Source organism: Cajanus cajan, chromosome 7, assembly GCF_000230855.2.
Source record: "Cajanus cajan strain Asha chromosome 7, NIPB_CcT2T_4, whole genome shotgun sequence".
NCBI classification, from domain to species: domain Eukaryota; kingdom Viridiplantae; phylum Streptophyta; class Magnoliopsida; order Fabales; family Fabaceae; genus Cajanus; species Cajanus cajan.
Genome location: NC_138523.1, coordinates 310,493 through 328,217, shown reverse-complemented (window position 1 = coordinate 328,217; position 17,725 = coordinate 310,493). Strand labels below are relative to the sequence as shown.

The window sequence follows — 17,725 nt, the reverse complement described above, 5'->3', positions numbered from 1 at the left end:
AAAATATGCATAAAACACCACATAATACAGAATAAAATACATTACAACATCTTGTTCGAGAAAGAAATATATCAGAAGGAACTTTATTGCATTATAATATTTAAATGAGGGAGCTCTGTAACTTTGAAAACAGTATGAGAGGGTTAATGCAATTATGCTCTGTAACTTTATTGCATTTGTAAACTTGGACTTTACAAATTACTCAAAGAAAATTTTATAATTGGCAAAAATCAAATGCGGATGCAAACATAGCTTTCCATTAGACCTGCTGGCAACAAATAATTTTTTCTCCATCCTGAAAAAAGGAAAAAAACAGTCATAAACACCAGTCATAATGGAAAGGAGGTCTCCATAAAAGATAATTACTTACTTTTTATTGGAACGAAAACGTAAAGCTTAGACTTGGTCAAATGTGTATGATTAACAACTGTAAGATTCAGGGACTCCGTGGAGTACATGGCCTTTTGAGTCCTAAAATGGGCTGAAATACAAAGAAAATGTCTTCACATTCAAAATATCATTAAACTGTTTGAATTGCTTGAATATATAAGTACGACACTTTGACAATTGACAACCAACTCGTTGAATAAAGACTTATTTGCACATGGAACAACACAATTTTCAGGATGGAGGTTTATTTAGTTGCAAATGACACCATAATGCAGCGAAAAAAATAATGGTGGTTCAATCTATAACTAAAAGTAAAAGAAAACATTTTGACAGTCGTGGTGGCTTTCAAGTAATCATGTTAAATATACCTGAACAATGAGGTGTGCAAGATTAAGGTCCTCTATTCTCAAACCATATCCACTCCGGACACCAGAGAAGGAAGCATGCAGGACCGATGTCTCCAGAGAAAGAACTTTTCAAAATTGTACACAATTTATCTGATCATTTGTACGACAAATATCATCCAGGGTTAGTCATGAATATTACATAATAGAAAAAAAAATATGTATACACATTTGAAACGCTAAACACCTATCATTAGATATAGAATTCATTCATTGGAACAATAACCTACGAGTACGAGCTGAGTTTAGTTTGAAAATCACTTTTGATGAATTTTCTTAAGATGCAGTTCAATATTGTGATGATATTTCTAGATATCTTTTCCTTTTTTCTTTTAGTCCTTCTATCTTTATTCCTGATATATACTTGATTACTTTTGTCCTTGAAATGAAGAAAAAGGGGAAAGAGCAATTCACGTAGTTTCAAAGGGGTTTCAACAATCCAATTCCCATTACTGACCTTCAAGAATACTCATAGAAAGAGTCAAAAGTAGTTCCATCCTAGAGTCCTGCAAAACAAACAGAGCTGTAGTCATGATTAAATAAACTGATGGCTCTTTCAAATGCTGGAATTATTCTGGTGGAGAAAATGTTCACTGAGAAATGAAGAGCAATGTTCAGTAACTGTGGAACAACATATAACTATATGAATTTATCCTATCATCATATTTCAGATATCCCCATATATTTTGGTTCATTTTATAGACAACTATTCAAACTACCATGCCATATTATAACAGATTATTAAAGAGATTACCAGTAGCAATTCTAGATACCGTGATTGGAATGCTCAAACTATAGCCTCGGCCATGTAGCAGTAAAAAGACAAACAACCAGCTGCACAGGAAAAGCAGACCAGGTAAGCTCCAATCATGCCTTTCCATCTGATGTAGGCTCCACCCATAATTAACGGCATCTATTTATTTGTATAGTGACCTCCTTCATAAACAGATGAGAGTGCCAGCATCCATGCTTGCAAACCTCCCGGAGCATCCCTTTTCACCATTACTTCTAGCCTGCCAACAGCCTGATTTGAAGCTCCACAATTCAGCAAAATGTGTGCAAGAGCTCTGAATGTAAAATCATCTGGTTGAATGCCAGATTTTATCATTTCCTTGAAAGTCTCTGTAGCTTCCCTTAGCCTCCTATCCATAGAATACAAGCCAAGAACATTATTATAGCTCAATATATCATTCAAGAGTCCTAGTCTTCTCATCTGTGCTGCAATTTGAATGGCTTCATCCAATCTTCCAATTTTCTTATACATACATAGCATCATTGCATATGAAAACTCGTTTGCAATGTCATTCTTCTTCAAGCTCTCGAATATCTCTTTTGCTTGTTCTTCCATAAGTCGCTCAGTATAAAGATCAATCATACAATTAGAGGAAAATAAAGAAGGACCTTCATCTAATGATTGAAGCAACTTGTATGTTTCTTGTGCTTCTTTCAGGTAGCCTACTTTAGAATACAACTTTATCAAAGAGTTATATATTGCTGGATTCCCTGGCAAGCCTGCCTTTCTCATTTCATCAATATAACTGATGGCTTCTTTAACACTTCCAGCATCAGCAAAAGCATTGATAAAAACGCCATAAATAATGACATCTGGCTGCACGGCATATCCAAGCATCTCCTTGTATAATTCTTCTGCCATTTCCAGTTGGCCTAACTTTGCAAAGCTTGATATCACAGCACAATAAGGGACGCAGTCACTCACAAGTCCTGCCTCCTGCATTTTTTTAAGATAAGATCTTGCAATGTGCGGCTTGTCAGCAGTGGCCAAAATATGTATGAGAGAACTATAGCTACATTTGTCTGCAACAACACCAAATTTCTCCATACAATCAAACAATTGACATGCTTTATCATAGCATTTTCCTATCCCATAAGCTTTAATCATCACATTAAACTCAAGGACAGTGAGTTTCTTCTTCTCTTTACAGCAAATAAATACTTTCTCTGCTTCCAAAGTGTACCCTCGCTCACCATATGCATCAATATTAGCAGAGTAACAATCAGAACTGATATTCCCAGCCAGGTGAAACTTCCTGAACCACAACCATGACTGCTCAAGCATACCAGATTCTACATACATTCTAGTCAAAGCAGATTGGGTGAATTCATCAATCTCAAGACCCCCTTCATCCATCTCCCATATGAGCTCTTCCGCTTCTTGGACCATTTTCCTCATTGAGTACGCATACAAGAGGGAACGGTAACTCACAACATCCGGCTCAAGGCAGGCCTCTTTCATCTTTGCAAGATATTTACCTGCCAAGTTGACATCATTATTCTTAATATAAAGTGAAATGAGGATGTTATATGTCCGCGAGTCGGGTTGGCACCGAAGCTCTCCCATTTTCTGGAACAGCAAACAAGCTCCCTGTAGTCGTCCACAGTTTCCATACAAGTGAATCATTGTATTGAGTGTCACTGTAGTCAGGGCTACCCCTTGTCTGATCATCCTAGCAAAAGTTTCGCATGCTGCACGAAATTGACCACCCTTCCCATACGTGTCAATCAAGGTAGTATATGTACGAGAGCTTAAACGAACACTGGTATGTAAGTGTAATAATTTATCATCCACTGCATAACCATGATCAATCCCTAATCTGAAAGGTGCCACTCTTAACCATCTCCTGAAAAATTCTTCGGCTTTTCGAAACTCCCCGGCCCTCTTGTGCAACTGAACAACAATCCCCATGGTGACCTCATCAGGCTCCATCACTTGACTCTGCATCCTTTGAAGCCAAGCAAGTGCTTCTTCTCTGAGTCCACCTTTGCCATAAGCATCAATCAAGGTCCCATACGTGGAATTCACTGGTGCAACCCCTTTTGCATTCATTTCACTCCACAAGCTCTCGATGAGACCCCATTTCCGCGCTCTGCCAAGGGTCCAAAACATTATGTTGTAGTGAATCACGTTCAGGTCATAACAACCCTTGTTCTTGAACCACTCGAATATTTGCAGAGCCCTCTGCCAAGAGACCTGGGCCTTGAGAATGACGCTGATTTCCTTGCTGGAGAGAGTCTCCTCCCATTGTCTGAGGGCGCTATCCAAATCGTGAATGGTGTTGAGAGCGTGTAGAACTGCGGGAGTGCGTCCACCGTGAGAGACCCATTTCGTCAAACACTTGGAGTGCACATTGTTATTGGCTGTCTTTTTTAGAGGCCTGGAATTGGCATTTTTCTCCAAATTCGGTTTCTTTGGTCGATATTCGATGGGAGAATGAGACAGTGCGTGATTGGTTTTGTTGGGAATGGATACCGAGCTTTCGAGTGGAGCGTTGGTGAAACCCAAAAGATTGGTGTCTAAAAGTTGGGACTTCACAAGCATTTCACCCTCAGACTTGAGTTCAGTTGACACAGAACAGGCGATAGTAATTCGCTCTGCGCTCCCGATTCAGATTATGGTTTTCTTTTCTTTTATCTCCTTTTATTTTTAATTTTCTGTTATGGACATTGGACGGGGTTGAGTTTAAATGCCAAGGAAGTGTTTTGGGCCTTGGGTTGGGCCCCTCCTCTGTTCGTAAAGAAGGCAGGCAATTATTATTTGGATCATGATATATACACCTCCTTTTTTTTTATAAGCACACCCCCTTTTAAAAAAATAAATTTTAAAATATTCTTAATTTTTATTTTTTTAATTTTTTTAATTTTATACTCCTAACATTTAATTTAACACTTTTTTACATATCACTTTCCATTATTTTCACATGCACCTCCTTAATTTTTCTTTACTCCCAACTATTTTGGTAAGTAATTTTAATTCTTTTAGTTTTACATTATTCTTTTTTCCTTCTTCTTTCAGTTCTTACTGATTTCACTATTCGCATAGTACTCTAGAATAGTAAAAATGTCTTTTTCATAATACTAAATTTAATGTTAAGGTTTTTGGAGAGGTGAAAGGAAATGAAGTGTTGGAAGAAAAAATGTGTGTCTAATTTGATAGAAACTGTCGAGGAAGCTACACGTACCTACAATATTATCGCCTACCGGTTCTATGATTTGGGTGCATGTGAAAAAGTGAAATAGATGAGAAAATAAGAGAGTAATATAAAAATCGAGAGAATTAAAACTACCAATCGAAATAAGTGATGAATTAGAGGAAGATAAGATGATACATGTAAAAAATGGAAAAGAGAAGGTGTGTAAAAAGGAAAAAAAATAGTAAATTGAAAGTTAGAGATGTAAAATTTAAAATTTAAAGAATAAAAAAAATATATAAATATTTCAAAAAAAATTAAAAAAAATAAATAAAGGAGGTGTACTTATAAAAATAAGGAGGTGTATATATCATTAGCCTTATTATTTATATATTTTTAATTACTATCCCTATTTTAATTTAAAGTAAGATATGTTTTTAGTCCTTCTAAAATTATAGACATTTAATTTTAATTTTTCTAAATTTATTTGTTCTGTTTTAGTCTCAATTTTAAAAAGGTATTACTTTTAGTCTTCTAAATATAAATAAATATAAAATACTATTTAAATTACTTTAAGGATTAAAAGTTGTGCATTTAAAAATTAAAATAATTATAGAAAAAAAATTAGAGAAACTAAAAATATACTTGTACCATCTTGGATATATCATCTTAGATATAATTTGAGATTGATTTAATAAGACGCTATGAACAAATTCATTCGCCTTTTAGGCTTGAAACTGGTAGACAAATGTACCATTTGAGATATACCATCCTAGATACAATTTGAGATGAACTCATTGAGATTGGTTTATCGAGACACTATAAACAAACTCCTTCGCCTTTCAGGCTTGGAACTAGTAGGCAAGTGTACCATCCCGAATATAATCCAAGATGGACACACCGAGATGGATCTATCGAGATGGGATAAGTTACTCGATATATTATTTCGATGTAGAGAATATGGGCCAAATCTTATATTTGAAAATAATATATCAATATATGATACTTAAATTATCTTATCAAATCTCGAAACTCTCAAGACTCGTAAACCTATAAACAATCAATTATAAATACTTTAACCCTAAGATAGTGATGGACAGATTACACTCTTGAATGCTCTGACTTTGGTAGCTTGCCTAGAATAAACCTTAGACATCCTCTAGATCAGAACAATACTTTATCCTTTAATTTAAATTGATCAACCCATTTAGTATTTTTTTTTAAAAAAATATATATTAATTCACATTCTTTTATTCTTGATGAAATACTAAAACTTTTACTCTAACCTTGTCCCTTAATAAATACTAGGTTAAAATGTTCTTTTGATCTTTATAATTTTACTTACTTTATTTTTTAATTTTTATAATTTAAAATATTTTTTTTAGTCCTTATACTTGTCTTTTCTCAATTCTTTTTAGTCCCTAAAATTTAAAATACACCTTTTATTTTCTATATTTGCAATTTTTTAATCCTTATAGTCCTTGACGATAATTTATTTGTAACATTATCTCTTTTTTGTTGACATAACAAAAGTATTTAACTTTATATTTTTCATGTCAAATTTATTTTATTAGAGTTACCTTAAATTAGGTCTCTTGACATTCCATACCTATTGTTTAGCCTTACTTGTGATACTCATTATTGAGACTAGACATGGCAATCTAACCCGCTCCCGTGGATACCCGCTCGAACCCGTCTCGATTTGGATGGGGAAAACCCGTGTTTATCGGGTTCGGGTTCGGGTTTTCCCCGATTAATAAAATCGGGGGCTGGAGCGGGGGCGGGGATGTTAATACCCACCCCGCCCCCGCCTCGCTTAATAATATAATTAAAAAATTATTTATATATATATATATATAAACCAAAATTAGAAATATTTATATGTAAAAATTTATATTATTTTACTTTTCTTTTATTTTTTTAAAAAATTGTTCATATTTATTTAAAAGAAAAAAAGAAAAAAAACATAGGAGCGGGGGCGGGGGTGGGGCGGGGATGGGGACCCAAATTTTATCCCTAGCGGGTATCGGGGACGGGGGCGGTTTAAATTTGCGGGGATGGGGGCGGGGAATGTTGCCATGCCTAATTGAGACACCATTTCTTCAATTTTCACAAAATTAAAGACCTCTACCATGTCAATACAAAAGAGAAGACCATATCAATACAAAAGAGAAGACCATATCAAAAAATGAACATCAATGACTAAAATTAATTGAAAAAGGTAAATTTAAGGACTAAAAAAGTATATCTTAAATTATAGGGACTAAAATTATTTATTTTAAACTATGAGAATTAAAAGGTAAAGTAAGTAAAATTATAAAAATTAACAAAATATTTTAACCTAAATATTATTATCTTGAAGTACTTAATAAAGTATTTATAATAATTAAGAAATAGAGTAATGATACTTTTAGTAAAATTGGCCAATGTAAACATTGATATAAGAACATGAGAAACTTTAAACCCTAAATAATATTATTTTGATATTATGTCTTGTATTTGATATGGATCAGAAAATGAATAGTGATAATGATAATAATAATAGTGACAATGACAATAATAGTATCAATGAAAATAATAATAATATTGAAGTGATGACGATAATAACAGTATTGACAATGATGTAACGATAATAATTATGATAACGATAATAATCATAATAGTAATAAAAGTAACAAGAATGATGGTGACAAAAAGAGGAGAGGAAAGGTAATTATTCTATCACGAATTAAACTCCTTCCTCAAAATAAGAAATACATTACACAAAATGAATAGGATAGAAAAAAAATGATTATGAATGGGTACCCCGCACATGTATGGGCATTGGAGTACTCGTGCATCATTGTCCAAGTGCATGGTTGTATCCAAACAAATTCAAATAATCAAGTAGTAGGGTCTGTCAAATTGAAATTTAGCCGATAGTATATTATCGACCTATTTTCCCGAGTTTACCCAAAATTCTTATTGTGGACATCCAATGTTAATGAAGTTGGAAAATCTACATAAAAGACAACCGTCCTTGGTTCACGCAAAGTCAAAATGAACTGTAAATAAATAATGGAAATTTTATATTTTTTATTATTATATTTAAGTAATTAGAGTCTCTAGTACTTTTCATAACACAAAGCTACAATACGACCTTCAGTAGAAAAAATAAAGATAGCAATGATAAATAGTCAAATACAGTTTGTTCCACTTTCTTTTTCAAATATAAAAAATACACACTGCCCCAGTAGCAGATTAATATTAAGGCAGACTCCGATGATTCAATCACTAGTCTGGGAATGCTGCTCATTTGCAATACTTGTTGAACCAAATCGCAATGCTAAGGTAGCTTTCAAAGTCGGATTGTGGCCTGTACAAAAGTTAAACCAAACAATATTACCAATTACAATTCTGCTTGAAGTTTGTTTGGATGAATATAAGTTTAAAATAATTTTTTAAAAGTTTATTTATTGAATATAAAGAACTTCCGGTAGAGAAACTTACAAAAATTCTTCTAAATTTGTATCCAAGCAGTATCTTAAATGAGAGATGTTTATGTAAAGATTTGTTTACCTGTCTATTCCGTGAACATCATTTGGAAACACGATGACTTTGACCTGTACTCCTTTCTCCCTTAAAGCGCGAGCATACTACAGATTTAAACAAGTTCACTGTCATACTGGTCTAGTTTAAAAAGCAATCACCTAAGAGGCTAAGAGTTTACCGATATTTGTTGAAGCTCACAAATTGAGAGTGGATCATAATACTTACTTGCAGTCCTGTCGAAATTGGAACACGGAGATCTTGGGCACCTAGTAGAAAAAGCGTTGGTGTTTTTACCTGCAGATATCATCAGAATATAAATCTGCAATGCCAGAATTTAACAGCAAGCAGCATGAAATATTATAAATAGGCTTCGATATTAGTTTTAGTATGGTTGATGCATTAACCTTGAGACCAGTTCTCTGGATAGTACAACTTCACAAGCAATTCAAACGAATGAGGAAAAATTGAAGTAAGATAAAATTCTAAGCAAGAAAGGTTTCGGTGCCAATGAAAAATTAAAATAGTTAATGCATTTGCTCAAAATATTAAGCCTCTACTATTCCTTGATGTTTGTAGGAATTATTGAACCAAAGTGCTCATGCAATTGTTATTTTCTAGTTGTTTGGGGCATTGCTTAAAATACTGAGTAATATAAACGATTTAATATTTCAAAACCTTATTTGGGTGTACAGACCTTTGAGAGGTGTGCAATAGGAGATTTGCCATAAAATTGAGTTAGATCCTCTGCTGAAGGTGCTTCAGTAAACTTATCTCTCCCCTTGGTTCCATAGGTCTCCACATAGCACCAATCAGGGATATCAGTTGTACCGACCATCAGTGCAAGGTTACAAACAGGATTTCTAGCAGCTGCTGCAACAAATTTCTCTGGTGCCTACGGCAATCAGAAAGACAAGATAAAACAAAACCATAACAGATTTGTAAAAGCCCAAACTTTAAGTAGATAGAAATCTCACCGCTATTAAAATGAAATTAATTTTGCAGACAAGACTGTTAATATACACCTTTCAGAAGTTTGTATATAAAATTCAATGTTTCTTTTTTATATTATCTAATTATGTGTAAGAAATAAAAATTAACTGCTTAAATTCTTTCCTACCATTGAAAAGTTACTTCTGTTCTCAATTAATTCTAAGTTGAATTCATTGTTCTATACTATAGTTGATGTAGTAGTTCAGAAAAAAATTGCAGAAAACACACTACATACGTTTGTTGAAAATGTTCAAGAAATTCTGGTCATCAACAAATATTGGGGTTCAAACCCCTAATTTCCAGATGCATCTTAGAAATCACAACTATTATGCTGAAGTCGTTGTAACAATATCAATCAGACGATAATAAAAAGGACTGCTACTAAAAATAGATAAGCAGTACCCAGCATCCATAAACTACTAAATTTGAGACTGTACAACACAACAACAACAACAAAGCCTTATCCTACTAAGGTCGGCTACATGGAACACACAGCCATTTGGCACTTATTCCACTGTTCAATCTTCAGCCCAAATAATTATGTGCCAAACCCATTTTTAACGTAATTTTACTATAAATCCAAGGTTCAATGATCACAATTACATGTTAGGAAAAAATTATTTCCCACTACTTCAGCTGTCTTTTAGGGAAAAAGAAAACTATTGGCAAAAAAAGCCTGTATGTTCGGGATAACAACCAAAATTTGTTAACTTTTTTTTTCTTCTGAAAAATAAGTTATTTTCATTTCCTGCACTGATATTTTGAAGTTTATAATCATTCTCCGACAACCTTTCTACTAAAATTGATGTATTACGTAAAAACTGATTTTTTTTATTATATCCGTATGAAATTAAATGTTTCAAAATTGCTTTATCCAAAAAAAAATCATTCTAATTATAAACAATTATAATAATAATTAATTATACATATAATCAATTATTGAAATAATTTAATTTTCAAACTTTTCTAACAGTTACAATCAAAATTCAAAAGTAGCAGTATTAATTGTACCTGGCCAATCAAGTGGGTTGTCAGAAAGCCACCATGTGAGCCTCCGAGCACAGCAATCTTTGAAGGACTGGCAAGTCCCAATTTAATGACATGATCAATAGCAGTGAGTACATCGTTGACATCCTGCATATAACAAATTATGATCAAGATCCAACCTCATCCAAAAAAATATGGCCATAATATGACAATAGTTTTGGCAGTTCGAACTTGCTTTCAAAGGAGAGCTGTTGTTGGATAAACAACTATATCAACTAAAGAATTTAAAAGAAAAAATCACCATGTACCTGAGACCCAACTTTCCCCGGAAGAGACTGCAAGGCTTCCTCACCAAATCCTAATGAGCCTCTGAGAAATATTATCATGTAAGAAACTTGGAAATAGATTAGTACTAGACATATCTTCATCTATAATTGGATATCTATGAGGCTTTAAGTGCTAAGATCATGCAGGCTATCATATAAAAGTGCCAACAATATTATTCCATTAAAGCATTTAGAATACATAATATAACATACTCATTGTTAGAATATTGTGGTTAATGTAAGTCTTATTTTTAGCAGGCTTGCGCTAGTACCATTACCTGTAGTTCACAATTAACAAGCTATATCCAAGTGAAGAAAGATAAGCCAATGGCTTTGAAAAGCTTGACAATGAGACAGAGTGTGGTCCCCCATGAAGGATCACAATTAGTGGATCGCATGCATCACTTTTCTTAGTTTTTGATGACACAAATATAGCTTCATAAGGTTGGCTAGCACCTGAAATTAAAGTTGTGATAAAAAAAAAAAAATGAATTCCTGAAGAAAAAATTGACTATAGCCTTATATTGTGCAACCAAAGGGCAAGCAAGTCTTTGCCTTTTCAATATTTTTTTTAAACAACCCAACTTTATTGTGTGTTTTATAGCATTTAGGTATGAACCACGACTAGATCAACAAATGACATCAATATTATATAGAAAAGAATTATTAATTCTATATTTACTGTTTATCCATGCAAGTTCAGCCACACTTAACACTACTATCCATACATGAAAAAGTCTATCAGTTCTGCTCAAGTTTCTCCATCTTCATTGTCTATTGTTTCTTACTTTATAATTTAGAGGTTGTTTGGTTTACCTATTTTCTATTTTCATTTCGATGAAAATAGAAAATATTATTGAAAATATGTTTGTTTCAAGTTTTGAAAATATTTTCTCCGAAAATATTTTCTAAAATAAGCTCAAAATTGAAAATTTAAAAAAAAAAAAAGTCATTTTCTGCATTTCGGTAAAAATGAAAACAGAATATTGAAAACACAGTGGCATTCAGTGTAATTTTAATAACAACTTCTTTTGTAACCCCTCTAATATAAGTCACATAATGCACACACATAAACAGTGAGTGGGTGGCAGTAGTGCAGCGTTGCCCAAAATGATCCTGGCTTATACAGGGGAAAAGTGGTCTTCTTATTTTATTATACAGTTAAGTTAATGATATTTTTTAAATTTTGCTAATAAAGTAAGATAAAGCCGATAATAATTATTTGTTGGGAACAATTTTAGTAAAATAGTTTATAAACAGTAATTGCAAGTGAATAATTTTGTATGATAAATAATAATATTCATCTAATAATACCATGATTAAGGCTATATATATATTATAAACTTATTTTATAAATTATTTATTAATAAATATATAGGTATATTTTTATAGTTTAAAATTTATTTTAACCTTTATATGAAGAGTATTTATAACATTTTATTGAAAATAGTTATATCAAACATATTTTCAATGTTTTCATTCTGTGGAAATAGAAATTTAAAAGTGAAACTCAACATATTTTCTAAATTTAAGAATTTGAAAATGAAAACTATTTTTAGAAAATAAAAACAGAAAATGAAAATAGAAAATATTTTCGGAAACCAAAGGCACCCTTAAAATAGTTTCTCCATCTTCATTGTCTATTGTTTCTCACTTTATAATTTGACTTTTCTAAATTTCCATTTCAGTACGTTTATACATATTGTCCTTCTATTTAGCGCTTAACACTATCTTCATTATAATCTTCATGAATCAATCAGAAACTCTTTTTCTTTACTTTTGATGAAGGGATGTAGGAAGGTACAGAAGAATGAATAGCATTTCTCATATACCAGACTACACAAATTGATATCCCATAAATTTTTTTGCAGGGTTTCTTCCCTTCTTCTTCCTTGAGTGTTCAATTCTTTTTGGTTGAAGAAATATTGCAGATACGATGCACCATGTAATACCATGAGATGATTACAATAGCAATTTATGATAAGCAGAACACAAGAGCTATATTAAGGTAAATTTGCACATTTAATCAGCCAAAAGACTCCAAATAAGCTAAATACCTTTTGTTAAGTTTTCAGAAACATCCTTGACTGAGATCTTCATTACACTGAATGTAAGAGAGGAGATCAAGGATCTAACCTGTAGCCAATTTCAGTCATACAATTTTAGCATGTAGAACTATTTCTTTTAATTGATTCATACAAATATTCCAAAAGGCAAATTAACAAAACCTTCTCAGAGCATTTAAATATGGGATTTGAGACATCTGACCAACTCCATTCTTTGCTATTATTAGCTGCCTTCTCAACAATGGCTCCATACTTGATTTGAGGAACATCTACTGGACTGCTAGAAACTGAATAAAGTTGAACAAGTCAGAAAAAACTAACACGTGTAATATCTCCAATAGTCTAGGTCAAAGATAAACTGAGTGTCTAATGATTAGTACCAGCAAGAATATCGTTCCCATCCAATGTAAGGAGACTCCAAGAGAAATTTGAGTCAGCAGGGGTGATACGCAATATTTCTCCACTACATTTGATGAAGATGTACAGAGTTGATCATCTTGCTTTGCATAAAGGTTTACACGAACATAACAAAAACACATTCCCACTGTCATAGCTACCTTAACACATTGACGGAAAGTAAAACTTGACTGCTGTGCCAGATAGAAGCTATAACCAAAGTGTAGCCATCGGAAAGCCATGGATCACTAAGGATAGTTGAACAGTAAAGCCCAGGGAAGCAGCCATCCTCAGCAAACAACACAACTGGAATCTTAAAAAATTGATACAAGATAAAAGCCAAAAAATTTAGTACATGTTTGGGAAACAAATAAAAGAAATTTATCACGTAGCACACAAAAACAAAAGGAAATTTTCCACATTTATATTTATTTTATAAGTGATATGGAAAATATATAAATGAGTTTAATGTTTATCTTTCCTAGCCAACTAGTATTTGGTTTTTAAAACATTGCTCACAGCTAGAATTCCTAGAGGCTACAAGAAACAGCCCCATGAAATTGATCCTAGACATGAGTCTATGTATGATATCCATACCATGTAATATCTTCTATAGAAACTGAAGACGGGATTCAGAAACAATAACAAGAAAAAAAAAATTAAGTTATACCTTGTTGAATATACTAACCACAGGCACCCATTGGAAAAAATTCTTTTCTTTCAGTAAAGATACCGAAACCAATTGTTAAATATGTCCCAAGAAGAAGAAAATACAATGGCTGTGTGTAGATATTCAACCAGAAACACCCTCCCCCCAATTAAACCATCATAGAAAAAGGTTTAACATTTCACTTACAATCAATACATGTATTAAAAACAAAACTATGTCATGAAATACCATAAACATACAAAAAGAGTCATAGTTTACATTTTATATTTTCCTAGGCATGTTCTTAAGCATAGGATAGCAAAGAAGCTCATACTCTTAAAATGAGCAAGAAAAATGCTAGCAACATACTTTCTAACACTGATTTGAACACACACCCTACTATTGGCTTAAATTTATTGGAAATCATAAATTTTAGTGTGTCTTAATTCTCTTTTGATGACTCTCTCTCTCACTCTCTTAATTTTGTAATTTTCAATAAATTTCAGCCAAATGTTGAGTGTGTGTTGCTAGCACTCCTCAATGAGCACATAAAATAGAAACAAAAGATGTAAAACTCAATGGCATTTGTTCAGACTAAAGTTAAACTCATCAAAAAAAAAAAAACCTTACCACTTCATGAATATTAGCAGATTGATAAAGCTTTGTATCTTTAGGCCAATCAATTCTATGAAGTGAATCAGTAGCAGAATGGGCTCCAGAATCAACTGAGCTTCTTGCAGATACAAATACAAGAAAATTTCCATCTGGGCTGGTAGAAAATTCATGTATAGGAATCAAGATCACAGAAATCAAATTCACATACTTATTACTAATAACTCATTGCTTAAATTTCTAAAAGATGAACAAGTTCCATGTGAGTAAAACAGATAAGTGATAATGTGAACCATTTTTGGAGGTAACCAAACTCTCAGGAGAAAGTCTGGAATGATTTGATAGCTTTTGATCATCATAAGTTTACACACATCTTACTGAGAAACTGATAATGGAGAATCTATGCTTGTTTCAGGGAATATATGCCTCAACGATTACTTCCATAGACCTTTCCGAAGAATAAAAACAGAAACAAATAACTTGTTAAAATAAAAATTATTTTCTAGAAAAAGTTCTTTGTTCTACTTTAGCCGCCATCCACCTCAACCTCACCCTCAATGCCATGTATTGCTCCTGAGTCTGGAGATTGATAGAAGCCACTAACTCCTTACTTTCATCATTAGCTAACTTTCGTTAGAAAACTAAAGAAAATTCAAACTGTTTTAGTGGGGCCAGGAGGGTAATCTTGTTGCTCCAGCATATGAAATAAATGGAATAAAAGAAAAATGAGTCTGTCTCTAATGTGTATTGGGAAAGTGAGAACCAGCTTACCTGAACCGTGGAAAGAAAGCGCTACTTATGGTTTGAGTTAGGTTAACAGCCTGAACATCTTCAGTCGAGCTACATCAGCACACCTTCATAATTTAGCACAACCAAACTCAACAAAAAAATATTCACTTCCAAAATGAAAATTAAATCAGAAGTGACTTACTGAATATCAGCTTTTGACTCATGATGTGGTGCTTTAACAACATATAACGCACACGGCCTGTTATAGCAGTACTTAATACCAAGTTTTCTCGTCTCAAATGACCATCCAACAAAAACCAAATACTGTGCAGAGCCTTCAGTTGATGGAGCCCATACAACTTGTCCCACACTCAAAGACTTGTCAATTCCTTTCACAGCTTGTACCTCTCCACTGTAAAATCACCATAGCATTTTCTATCTAAAAATACATCACTCATTATCAAATTAATATAAAACAATATATATTATATAAAACCTGGTTATGTCGATGACAAAAAGTGCAGGCTGCCTCTTCCCAGAATATGTCTCTCCCCAGTCCTCCTCCCATTCCCCTTGACCTTTCCAGGTACCACTATCCTTGTCTGGAGAACCACCTTTCTTGTAGCCACCCAGATCATTGAATGTAGGCTTTGCAGGGGATGGCTCTTCAGCTACGTACGCTATACAGGTTTCATCTGAATTCCAAGAAATTCCCTCAAACCTACAATAACACGGAACAACACTCCAGCTCATAAATTTTAGCTCGCGACAGAGTCTCAAGCACATACTTGCTTTAGCTTATTTTGAATCAATAATTACTCGATTTTCACAGCTTCCTTTTAAAAAGTAAACAATTATATATCCAGAAATAAGCAATTCCAAACATTGCATGTCAGTTTAATATTACTATTACATCCTGCAGACAGTTAGAAAACAGTGAAGCACTGTAAAAAAAAAAAAAACTAATAACAGTATGACATTAAGATTGTGTTTGGATAAACTTCTTCATCACTTACGGGAGAAGAAAATTAGAAGTTAAATGAATTAAGCTTCTCCCATAAATTAAAATCAGCTTAGGGTCTGTTTAAATAAGCTTATCTAGAAAAACTTCAAAGGGAAAAATAATTAAAAAATTGAAATAAATTTTTTCATAAGTTAAAACTAGTTTATACATGAGTTAAAAATAAGATTTTGGATAAGTTAATACAAGAGTTTCTACAAATTATCTTATACACACGCTAATTTTAACTTATGAAAAAGTTTATTACATTTTTTCTCTTATTTTTTCTCCGTAAAAGTAATTACGGAGAAGTTGACATAAATAGACCCTCATGCACTTTACTTTTATTGAAGCTCTTTCATCTAACTTGTTCAAAAAGCTGGACTGCATAAGTTGATTTCAGAAATTCAATTCATTTTACCTTTATTTTTTATTCTCTTATAAGTGGTTACGGAAAAAAGTTCATCCAAGCATAGTCCTGTAGTAGTGTAAAACAATAACAAATTTACCATCCATCAGCGTATACGGAACCATGCTTGGATTGGGGGATATGGAACTCCTTCTCGAGTTGAGAGGAGCTCCAAATTTCCAAGCGGCAAGGACCTTCACTCTCGGGATTTCGGACAATCAGAAGCTTGGAGCCAGAAGGTGACGGAACCACAGCGGAGACTCCGCACATTTCGATCGGAAACGGAGCCCACTGAAACGCGACGGAGCCGTCGTTTTGTCTGAGAACGGCGGCGGAGACGACGGATTTCTTCCTCTTGTTGACCAAAAGGTTCGGTTGACTAACGCAGAACATTGCCTGCGAAGCCGAGGCTGCAATGCAAAATCAAAATGAGAATGGTGAGCATCGGAAACCGAAACGGGAAGTGATGATTGTGGTTTATGCCGCTACCGGTGTGGGATTTGAAGAGCCATGCCTTGTCGATGGCGGAGATGGCGGTGAATTCTTGAAGCAAGTTGGAGTGAAGTGCGTATTCTTGCTCCGTGGCTTCGTCTTGCTTATCCATGGCTGAAACGGGTGAGAATGAAAACCTTCTGCTGCAGATAACACCACAGGAAGTGAAAATGAAAAACGGTATAAATAATAGAATGGAATCTTAGTGAGATTAGAGAAAGGAACGTTACGCGATGAGAGAAATAGAGAGGGTTGTGGGAGTGATGAGCGTTGACGATGATAAATAAAAGGGATTAGGATTAGGATTAGGAGGAACAGAAATTCGGGGGAATAAGCTTATAGTAGTAGTGCCACCCAATATGGAGCAAGGAAACCAACTCATATTTATTTATGTATTTATCCATTATGCCTTGTATATATTATGTTATGTTATCCTCCCTCAACTCTTTTTAATTTTCACACTCATTTTTCTTCGACACTTTACCATTTTTTTTTTTTTTGGATGAGATAACTGCCCCAAAACATAACCTCCAATCCATATTTATGAGACACCCATCCAACCTTACTCCCATGCTACCATTTTTCCACGTGAATTGATAACCTATATCTATCAACCTACCCATATCCACAAAATCCCTGAAATTGCCCATGTCTCTATGAACAGAAGTTGGTATAGATTTGTATTTTGATTTATTTTAATTTTTGCATTTATATAAGTTGAATTGGGCTTGATAGGGATGAACTTGATTAAAGTACCATTGTGAAATTTTATTAGTATTTGTTGATTTTTATTAATTTAAATGATTATGTGATTAGAT

The 17,725-nt window shown here is 33.4% G+C and overlaps 2 protein-coding genes across 6 annotated transcripts; both read right to left on the bottom strand.

The window, feature by feature from the left end:
• Positions 1–69: 69 nt before the first annotated feature.
• Positions 70–4,243, bottom strand: LOC109789593 (Tetratricopeptide repeat (TPR)-like superfamily protein). 4 transcript variants are annotated; one of them, XM_083060482.1, is made up of 5 exons: positions 1,549–4,243; positions 1,252–1,317; positions 759–887; positions 371–481; positions 70–295 (listed from the first exon to the last, which is right to left on the bottom strand). In XM_083060482.1, exon 1 carries the CDS (start codon positions 4,129–4,131, stop codon positions 1,708–1,710), a length of 2,424 nt encoding a protein of 807 aa, XP_082916608.1. In that variant the 5' UTR covers positions 4,132–4,243; the 3' UTR covers positions 70–295; positions 371–481; positions 759–887; positions 1,252–1,317; positions 1,549–1,707. The 4 variants fall into 4 exon arrangements, with proteins under 4 accessions (XP_082916608.1, XP_020204163.1, XP_082916610.1 ...); XM_020348574.3 differs by having other exon boundaries at positions 1,252–1,300; XM_083060484.1 differs by having other exon boundaries at positions 1,568–4,243.
• A 3,528-nt stretch (positions 4,244–7,771) lies between these two features.
• On the bottom strand, positions 7,772–17,304 carry AARE (acylaminoacyl-peptidase-like protein). 2 transcript variants are annotated; one of them, XM_020348580.3, is made up of 18 exons: positions 17,138–17,304; positions 16,905–17,050; positions 16,516–16,825; positions 15,503–15,727; positions 15,209–15,418; positions 15,049–15,117; positions 14,296–14,434; positions 13,178–13,329; positions 13,001–13,083; positions 12,783–12,907; positions 12,612–12,690; positions 10,833–11,010; positions 10,537–10,597; positions 10,253–10,375; positions 8,946–9,143; positions 8,477–8,545; positions 8,279–8,355; positions 7,772–8,075 (listed from the first exon to the last, which is right to left on the bottom strand). In XM_020348580.3, exons 1-18 carry the CDS (start codon positions 17,287–17,289, stop codon positions 8,012–8,014), a joined length of 2,460 nt encoding a protein of 819 aa, XP_020204169.1. In that variant the 5' UTR covers positions 17,290–17,304; the 3' UTR covers positions 7,772–8,011. The 2 variants fall into 2 exon arrangements, with proteins under 2 accessions (XP_020204169.1, XP_020204170.1); XM_020348581.3 differs by having other exon boundaries at positions 16,905–17,047.
• Positions 17,305–17,725: the final 421 nt, after the last annotated feature.